Source organism: Oncorhynchus tshawytscha, linkage group LG06 (genome assembly GCF_018296145.1).
Source record: "Oncorhynchus tshawytscha isolate Ot180627B linkage group LG06, Otsh_v2.0, whole genome shotgun sequence".
In the NCBI taxonomy this organism is placed as follows: Eukaryota; Metazoa; Chordata; class Actinopteri; order Salmoniformes; family Salmonidae; genus Oncorhynchus; species Oncorhynchus tshawytscha.
Window position 1 is genome coordinate 24,118,491 of NC_056434.1, and position 10,000 is coordinate 24,128,490.

At 44.4% G+C, this 10,000-nt stretch overlaps 1 protein-coding gene across 3 annotated transcripts in view; it reads left to right on the top strand.

The window, feature by feature from the left end:
• Positions 1-10,000, top strand: part of wwp2 (WW domain containing E3 ubiquitin protein ligase 2) — a 41,615-nt gene that overhangs the window by 19,614 nt on the left and 12,001 nt on the right. For all 3 annotated transcript variants that reach the window (XM_042323106.1, XM_042323107.1, XM_024423390.2), the window contains exons 7-11: positions 218-363; positions 484-721; positions 999-1,088; positions 3,033-3,207; positions 8,677-8,734. In XM_042323106.1, the coding sequence (XP_042179040.1) occupies positions 218-363; positions 484-721; positions 999-1,088; positions 3,033-3,207; positions 8,677-8,734 (707 nt within the window). The remainder of the gene's footprint in view (positions 1-217; positions 364-483; positions 722-998; positions 1,089-3,032; positions 3,208-8,676; positions 8,735-10,000) is intronic.

Here is a 10,000-nt window from a genome sequence, read left to right on the forward strand (position 1 = left end):
CTTTTTCAACATTTTCAAGTCAAAGTATCAAACATTTTCTTTATTCTACTCCAAGGTTTCAGCTGCAAACATATTTTATATTAACATTTACGTCAGTAGCTTAGCTTTACATCGCAAATCTACATTCTGTCCATTTTAGGAGATGAAGAGAATTTCATTTTATGTGATGTGATTGATCCTGACCCCTCCCCTGTGTCTGTGTACGTGTTCTGGTCAGGACTCACAGACACTCTGCAGAGGATTCGCAAGGGGGTTCCCCGGGGGTCGCTCTGGCTAATGGAGAGCCAAGTGAGGAGCAGAGTCCTGGGGCTTCTGGTCGCAACTACTCGGCCAAGAACTCTCACAGCAGCCTTGGGAGTGCAGGTACTATAACCTTGGGGACATGAAACTATTTTTCTGTCACTCTCCATTCACTTGACACTAGAATTGATACATTTTTCCCAGTGTGGGTCAATCAACTCCTTTACCTGCCCTACCCCAAAGGTAACGTTGAGCTGACTGCCAACGGGCTGGAGAATGGCCGTAGCAGCCTGACTCGTCATACACCCCCACCATCCTCCCCGCCGGCCCGGTCCCCAGCCCCCAGCAGCAGCAGCCCCTCTCCTGGGCTAGACGGCACAATCCTCCCTCCTCCTACAGAGGCACCCCCTACTGGAGCTAACCCAGACCCCGCCAACCCAACCACTGCCACAGAGCCGGTTCCAGAGTTACTACCCACTGGGTAAGAGTTTGCGTGTAGGTGCTTGTGCGTGTCTGATTGGCATTATGGTCAATCTCCTCACATGTAACTTGACTGACCTAACATGCCTCTCTCTCTCTCTCTCTCTCTCTCTCTCTGCCTTTCTCTCTCTTCCTTTTTCTCTCTCTCTCTCTCTGCCTCTCTCTCTCTCTGCCTCTCTCTCTCTCTCTCTGCCTCTCTGCCTCTGCCTCTCTCTCTTTCTCTCTCTGCCTCTCTCTCCCTCTCTCTCTCTCTCTGCCTCTCTCTCTCTGCCTCTCAGCTGGGAGCAACGAGTTCTGCCCCATGGCAGGGTGTACTATGTGGACCACAACACAAAGACCACTACCTGGGAAAGACCACTTCCACCTGGGTCAGTCAGCCTACACACTTTGACTTCTACTCCCCCTCTTCTGCTCTTTATCTCACACTTCCTACCATCAGAGGAGGGTGCTGACAGTTAACCAGCCCAGTGCATGATGGGAATATATATTTCAATTCGATTCAAGGGATTTATTGTCATGGGAACATGTTCACATTGCCAATTTCCAGTATCTCTCTCTGTGAAGGGGAGATCGTGCCCACTCGTGAACATTCCCTGCATGTTTCTCCTTAGCTCAGACTGCTGCCTATATAAACATACAGAGCTGGAGGATCCTAGCAGGGTGGTGTTGGGGTGTGAAGTGGGCCCACAGTCAGGGAGTGGCAGACTCATTCACAGCACAGTAACATTCCTGACTCTGGACAGTCAAATGAACTGAGACTAGTCTTATTTTCTCTGGCTGGAAGAAGCTGACTCCATTAAATATGATAAATTACTGAATAATTGGTTTGCGCCACTCCCACCCCAACTTAGACTATCCTATCCATTTAGAGGAGTCCTTTTCTTGCAGTAGTAGTGTGTCAGGTCTGTTAGTGTGTGTTTGGCCATTTGGTCTCTCATCTCTTTAACAGGCTGTGAATCACCAGCACTGATTGTTTGAGTCTCTGTTGATTTCCAGTGGTGTTTCTCACTGTGTGCTGCAGAACCCAGCTCTCTCTTGTGGCGGTACCAGAGCCTTTTATTGCCATTTTATTTCAGTGAATATTTATTGATTTTCATTTGCGCTGTGTGAGAAGCCTGTTTGAGGTAAAGCTCACTCCTGCCCCGTCTCACTTTTTCCACAGAAGGGAACGGTCTGGAGAACAAAAGTCCTTTCTTAGAAAGAGCACATGTATGCAGCGCTATTCTGAACCCATATGAGGCTCAATTAGCGTCTCGCCTCTCGGAGGCTGGGCTGGTTCTGACTACAGCTGCCGGGTTTAGTGCTTAGTGCTTGGTACACGTACCTGGTCTGAGTTAGCATGGCGCTGCCACACACCCAACCTCCAACCTTAGTGCTGCTCAGATGAAAGGCGTGGTGTGGGCCTGCATTAATGGGTTTTGAGCTGAGCTCTTTTTCTAGCAGCGTAGGGGTTTAACTGCTCTCATGTTCCAGACAGTATGGGAGCCACAGTACTGCTCTGTAGGATATAGGAGCCACAGTACTGCTCTGTGGGATATAGGAGCCACAGTACTGCTCTGTAGGATATAGGAGCCACAGTACTGCTCTGTGGGATATAGGAGCCACAGTACTGCTCTGTAGGATATAGGAGCCACAGTACTGCTCTGTAGGATATAGGAGCCACAGTACTGCTCTGTAGGATATAGGAGCCACAGTACTGCTCTGTGGGATATAGGAGCCACAGTACTGCTCTGTGGGATATAGGAGCCACAGTACTGCTCTGTGGGATATAGGAGCCACAGTACTGCTCTGTAGGATATAGGAGCCACAGTACTGTTCTGTAGGATATAGGAGCCACAGTACTGTTCTGTAGGATATAGGAGCCACAGTACTGTTCTGTAGGATATAGGAGCCACAGTACTGCTCTATAGGATATAGGAGCCACAATACTGTTATCTAGGGTCTCAGGGAAACAGCAGCACAGGGAACAGGGAGGGATGTTACATTGCGTCTCTCAAAGTTCCTTTTTGAGGAATTTCTGAGCTGTGTGTGTGTTAGCATACGGAAGTATTTGCTGTTTTGTCTTCCAAATACTGTTCTGGTTTAGTCAGAGATATGAGAGCAGCAGCCTGCACACATAATAAAACACAACTGTACTGAACTGGGAATGTGCTTGTGTTGGTTTACATGTGTTTCTGTGGGATAATGCATATCTTAATCTTGTGTTTGCATATCCTAGCTTGTCTATGTCCATAATTATATATGTCTGTGTGTGTATGTCTGTTTGTACATTTGAATGAGTCTCACTCTTCTCTCTCTCTGTCCCTGTACAGTTGGGAGAAGCGTGTGGACCAGCGAGGCAGGTTCTACTATGTGGACCACAACACCAGAACCACCACGTGGCAGCGGCCCACAGAAGAATCAGTCCGGAACTATGAGCAGTGGCAGTCTCAGCGCAACCAGCTCCAAGGGGCAATGCACCAGTTCAGCCAGAGGTTCCTCTACCAGGTAACTCAACATAGAACTACTGTACTGTCTGTACTACTTATTTAGCCCCTTTAGGTGTGGCCCTCTAAAAGCTTCCCCTCAGCATAGAATTCTGGGTAAAACACAAGGGTACAGAAGGGCATTTGTTGAGGTAAAAATAATAAAGCATTCTGAATCTGAAATGGGCGTTCCATGGTACATCAAATTACTGAAATGAGCTGAAACTCTCATTGGTATCTATTAAAACCTCCCTGCTCCCACCCAGTCTGCTCGACAAGCTAATTCTGAACCTCTTTTCAAAATAACATCCACCTCATTGATTATGAGTAACCATGAGTCCCTGAGAACTAGCTGGCAGGTCTGCTGCTGCTGATAGGCGGATTCTGTTTTGGAATGCCGCTTCGCTGTTAGCTTGCTTATTTTTAGGCCGGTCTGTGCAAAATTAGTTGGGGGGGGTGGCTGCTTGAGACTCTGACGTCACTCACCCCCTCCATGGCCAGATAAGAGCACGTTTAGTCTATACTATACTTTTAGATTTGCTCGTCATTTGAGAGAGATCATTCACTTGCATTCTGTTACTTTGTATCAAATGTTACCAGGTTCGAGAATGTTGCATATATGTGCTGGTGCGTTTGTGAGCTGAGCCCATTATAATGTCATGGTCGATTTAAAGTAGACTGGCCCCTGACCCTGCTCATTGTCACGTGCTAAGGCAGAAATATCAAACTTGACTCCCAACATTACAGCTGTGAGAGCACACATGCTTGCTCGCTCATCGCTTACACACACACACACATATATGAACAACTATGTGACACAGTACACACCAAGGCATAGATTAAGTACATAACACACAGTACATAACACAAAGAGCAGTCAGAGTCATTGACTGCTGTTTCTGCCTCAAATTCTCCCTTTTCTACCTCCTGCTTCTTATTCGCTCTGTCCATTCTCACTGAGAGGGGCTCATGCAGCAACACCACTGGAACTGGTCCATTGTCTCAGTACTCAACTACCTACTTAAAGGCCCAAGGCAGTCAAAATGTGATTTTTCCTGTTTTATATGTAATAATTGATTGTATTTATATAGTGCTTTTCTACTAACTGAGGTATTCAAAGCACTTTACAGAGTAGGGGGGAAACTCACCTCATCCACCATGGTGATGCACAGCGATAATTTTTGTGCCAGAACACTTACCAGCTATGAGGTGGAGAGTGATATAGGCCCAATAGGAGTGATTAGGGGGCCATGGTGGAATGGGACCAGGGTGGGCATGAAGCCATTACACCAGGGTTAACATCCCCACTCTTACAATAAGTTCATATAAAACATTTTAAACCCCTTTTTCTCCCCAATTTAGTGGTATCCAATTGCTTGTTACAGTCTTGTCTCATCAAAGGTCAAGAGCCATGTGTCTTCCGAAACACAACCCAATCTGCACTGCATCTTGACACAATTCCCACTTAACCTGAAAGCCAGCCACACCATTGTGTGGGAGGAAACACCATACACCTGGCGATCGTATCAGCGTGCACTACGCCTGCCCCGCCACAGTAATCGCTGGTAAGGGATGGGACAAGGACATCCCTGCCGGCCAAACCCTCCCCTAACCCGACGCTGGGCCAATTGTGCGCTGCCCCATGTGTCTCCTGGTTGCGGCTGGCTGCGACAGCCTGGACTCGAACCCAGAATCTCTAGTGGCACAGTTAGCACTGCCTTAGACCACTGGATTGGAACCAGAATCTCTAGTGGCACAGTTAGCACTGCCTTAGACCACTGGATTGGAACCAGAATCTCTAGTGGCACAGTTAGCACTGCCTTAAAACATTGTGCCACTCAGGAGGCCTACAATACGTTCTATGGGATATTTAATTACCATATAGAGTCAGGAAACCCGTTTAACGTCCCATCTGAAGGTCTACACCCTATGCAGGGCATTGTCCCCTTCACTGGGGCATTGGGATCTCCTTAGACTACAGGGAAAAGTGAACTCTACTGGCCCTCCAACACTTCCAGCAGAATCTGGTCTCCCATCCAGGATGGACCCTGCTTAGCTTCTGAAGCAAGGTAGCAGTGGGATGCAGGGTGGTATGCTGCTGATATATGAAGTTTCTTTCCAAAACACTATATGTCCTTTTGGAGAAATGTTGGTAAATGAGCATGTATTGTTTAAAGGACTTATGAAAGAGATGTTGTGTTTTTTCACTTTCTAATCATGGCATGGGGTTTTTCCATGTCAGACATGTATTTGTTTGAAATAAATCATTTTAGAGAGACAAATAATCATGTTGTTTTGCAAAACGCTATATATCTGGCTCACTCTCAGAGAATGAAGTAGTACTGCTAGGTGTTACACAGTCAAATGTAAAATAAATACAAATAACTAAACATTTTTATAAATAATTAAATAAATATAAATAACTGTACAAATAATACATTTGTGACATCAATATTGTTATTTTAAAAAATTATACAGTAATATGAGATCTGTGTGTAAAACATTTACATTTTACATTTTAGACATTTAGCTGATGCTTTTATCCAGAGCGACTTACACTTAGTGCATTCATCTTAAAATAGCTAGGTGAGACACCCACGTAGCACAGTCAAATATACGGTATACAAAGATTCCATTCCAGCTAAATAATGGATATACAGTGCCTTTGGAAAGTATTCAGACCCCTTGACTTTTTTCACATTTTGTTGCGTTACAGCCTTATTCCAAAATGGATTAACTGAAACAATCAATCTATACACAATACCCCATAATGACAAAACGAAAACAGGTTTTTAGACATTTTTAGCAAATAATTTTAAAAAAACAGATACTTAATTTACGTAAGTATTCAGACCCTTTGCTATGAGACTCGAAATTGAGCTCAGGTGCATCCTGTTTCCATCTTGCATCCTATTTCCAAAAAATGCCTGCAGCATTGAAGGTCCCCAAGAACACAGTGGCCTCCATCATTATTAAATGGAAGAAGTTTGAACAACCAAGACTTCCTAGAGCTGGCTGCCTGGCCAAACTGAGCAATCGGAGGAGAAGGGCTTTGGTCATGGAGGTGACCAACAGCCCGATGGTCACTCTGACAGAGCTCTAGTGTTGTGTGACAAAACTGCACATTTTAGAGTGGCCTTTTATTGTTCCTAGCACATGGTGCACCTGTGTTATGATCATGCTGTTTAATCAGCTTCTTGATATGCCACACCAGTCAGGTGAATGGATTATCATGGCAAAGGAGAAATGCTCCCTAACATGGATGTAAACAAATTTGTGCTCACTATTTAAGAGAAATATCAATTTTTGTGGAACATTTCTGGGATCTTTTTTCAGGTCATGAAACATGGGACCAACACTTTACATGTTGCGTTTATTTTTCTGTTCAGTATAGTTAATAGACCAATAAGAAAGAGAGTTCCAAACCTCTCTGCCGATAACAGCTAATGTTCAGTTTTCCCCTCCCCACTCAGACCACTCACAGACAGAAAAAATTTAGCCTGAGAAATTGCCCATTGCCAAGAAGCTATTTTGGTTTCCTTTTGACCATTTTAATGGAAAGCTATCACATTTAAGGTACTTAATTGTTATTATTACCCAGACATTATTTGATATTGAGATTAACACGGCTGCATTGGACCTTCTATACACCTTTCTAAGATACCACATTGTAATATAACCTGGTTTAAGCTAGTTTGAGTATTTTAGTCACTGTTGAGCATTTTATCAGGGGTCCTACTTCCACCACTACCATTGTTTTGCCCCTTTTGGGTGAACTTCTTTTAAGACTTTTTTCCAGCGCTAACATTAGAGGAACTAAATTAAATTAGTGTGCAATGTAGGTCTATGTGACTTTTCCCACTCATAGTGCCGGTCATTCATATGGTTCTGGCAAGATTTTCAGTGTTTAGAGACTAACTGGCCTTTTTGTTGTAATTCTCAGCATCCTGAAGCGAGATAGGAGTCTGTTGGAATTTAAATAATACTTTTATCAAGAATAATATCTAAACTCACATCACCCACTTACCACTCAATCACCATATATAGTATCTTAGTAAGGAGAAAGACGTACTATCGCGCTTTTTACCACCCCCTCTGCTACTTTTAATTTTTCACTCTTGTTTTCCCTGTCTTTTCCTCCTCCTTTCTCTCTCTAGCTCTCTTTCACATCCTCTGGTGAGGAACTGAATGGTCAGGGCATAGCAGATGATGTCATGTCTTTATTTCCTTCTTTTTTTAACCTTTTTTAGTCACAGAAACACAGAAGGGTGGGTCTCATACATGGATTGGCTGTAGTTCGAGTGACACACACACATTCCCCTTTAACCCCACATGCATCGTCCTCCTCTTTTCACTCTTTACTATCTTATTCCTTCCGTTCTTCTCAAAGTTTCCATGATGAATTCTCATAAAGGGGCACCGTATGATTATTCTGGGGAAATGCTGAGTGAAGTTGTGTGGCGTTACCTTCAATGACACATGGACTGCTTGGAGGGCAGTTTTGCAGACCTGAGGTGAGGAGAATGAATGCATAAATTAGATTTTCATCCAAAGGTACAGCTTTCATACTCAGTCATGGAACCAACAGTCTGTGCACTAACTCCTCACAAACATCTTTCCACTCAGTGGCAAATGCGCTCACACACACACACACACACACACACACACACACACACACACACACACACACACACACACACAGAATCAAATGCAATCTCTTACACATTCAATCAGTATTTGTTATATACACATTTTCCGTACAGTGGCACACACTCTCTCTTTCTCTCTGTATGCACAGGCTGAGTAAACCACACTGGTTCCAGTGCAGGGTGAATAAAGGTGCTTTTGTCAGAAGGGGTGGGCAGTCTGGAACAAGGATGAATGTTCCCTCAGTTTGCTCAGACATCACGCCTCCCTGCTTACTTTCACAGCATATCTAGAAGAGGAGGACCTCTGCAGATTGGTGGGATAGGGAGGGGTGCGAGGGGGGGGTAGAAGCTGGGGTGGGTCTTAAGGCTAGCCAGTGAGCTCATTGGAACAGTTTGTTTTTTCTCTCCTCCTGAGCGTGTAGTTTTTGGAAGGCATACGAGCTGCGTCTGAGCCTCTCTGTCAGTCTCCTGTTCCAGCTGCATGGGAGAGGTCACCTCAGCCTTCTGGGGTACGCCTTATCACCCCTCAAAAAAGACTGGACTTCCTTGTGACACCCCGCTCTCCACTCTGTTCGCTCCTGCTCCTCTAGACTTGAGGTGTTAAACACTTGAGGTTTCTGTGGCGTTTTGAGGCATTTGCTGCATTTTTATTCTTATTTTTTTTTCCTGTATGTTTTTTTTCTACCTCACACCAGTGTGAGAACTTGGTTGAGAGCTTTGTGGACAGAAGAATTTCACACAGAGCCGCTGCAGTGAAGAGCGTGAGAGAAGAAGACTGAAAGGTGGAAGAAGGAGAGGAAAGATTCCTAACTGGAAACGTATTCTCTCTCTTTATCCATCAGTCGTCTGGTGCTCCTGCTGTGGAAAATGACCCTCTCGGTGCGCTCCCTTCAGGATGGGGTAAGTACACCTTCATCTACACCTCTCACCATACTCATACTAGGCCCTGTAGTCAGTGGCCCTCGGTAAGGCTGTGACGATACCAGTATCGCAACGTTTTTTCCATGGCAAAAATTTCAACACCAAGTAGACCAAACTCTTTGGTAAAACCTGCTGTAAAATATAGTGTGCTATAGCTTGGGAAATAAATAAATGTTACTCTGGATGACAACATAATGTTTGTTTCCAACATCAGGGCTGTTTTCCTAAAGAAGTGAAATTCGCTTCGTTTTATTTCCTCACCACAATACTAACGAGTATCTCAATACTGGTATCGTCCCGGCTCTAGCCGTCAGTGGTCCCCGGTGGTCCCAGGACCTGAAACCAGTGAGATGAGTGGGGGGAAATACTACTGCGTCCAGTGATTCAGGAGAGGCATTGGCTACATCGACACCTGCACTACTTGTTATGAGAGTGGGTTCTGATGCCTGTATGCCTTTCAAGGGCACAGGACTTTGTTTTTGTGTTGAAGGGGGGGAGTTGGTTTGTTTGTCATTCTCACAAACACACGCACACACACAGACCTACAGATACGCTGTACACTGTGATATACAGCCTTGTCCTTCATCATAGAAGCTCATGCTGAAGATCCCTTTATTCTTCCATTCAGCATAACTCTCCTTACAGTTAGTTATTGGTCAACACCATATGATTTGATTGAAATGTGGTAGATTTCAGTTTTTCCCCTGCTATTATTGATTAGTTGTTGTATCAAGTGTAATCTCAAGGAATTGGTTGTAATATGCTCTACTTATATATTCCTATAGCTCTCTACCCTCATACATTCCAATATATTCCCACGCAAAAATTATACAATGTATACACAAAACACTCAAAAGTAATGGTCATTGTTATTTTTCTCTCCATCTCCCATTTTAACATACTTATCACTTACATACACACTCACTCTTATTTTCTAACCATGATTAGTTTTCAACATGTTGCGGCATCGCAGGCAAAAGCCTCAATTATACCTTGGACTTACATTTTTATGGATTTCCTGTCATGTATTTCTGTATGTCATCTGAGGGGCGTAGAAGAGGGGGTCGATTAAAAGAAACTCTTAACAGGAGAAAGGAAAAGGAGAGAATGACTTGACGGAGTGTGGGAACAGTAAAATAAAGGAGGAGATGAATTCAGGAGGGAAGTGAAGGAGAGGGGGAAATGAACAGGCTAGTAAGAGTTGCAACATGAGGGCTACTGTTCCTGCGCGCTCCTCACACGTCT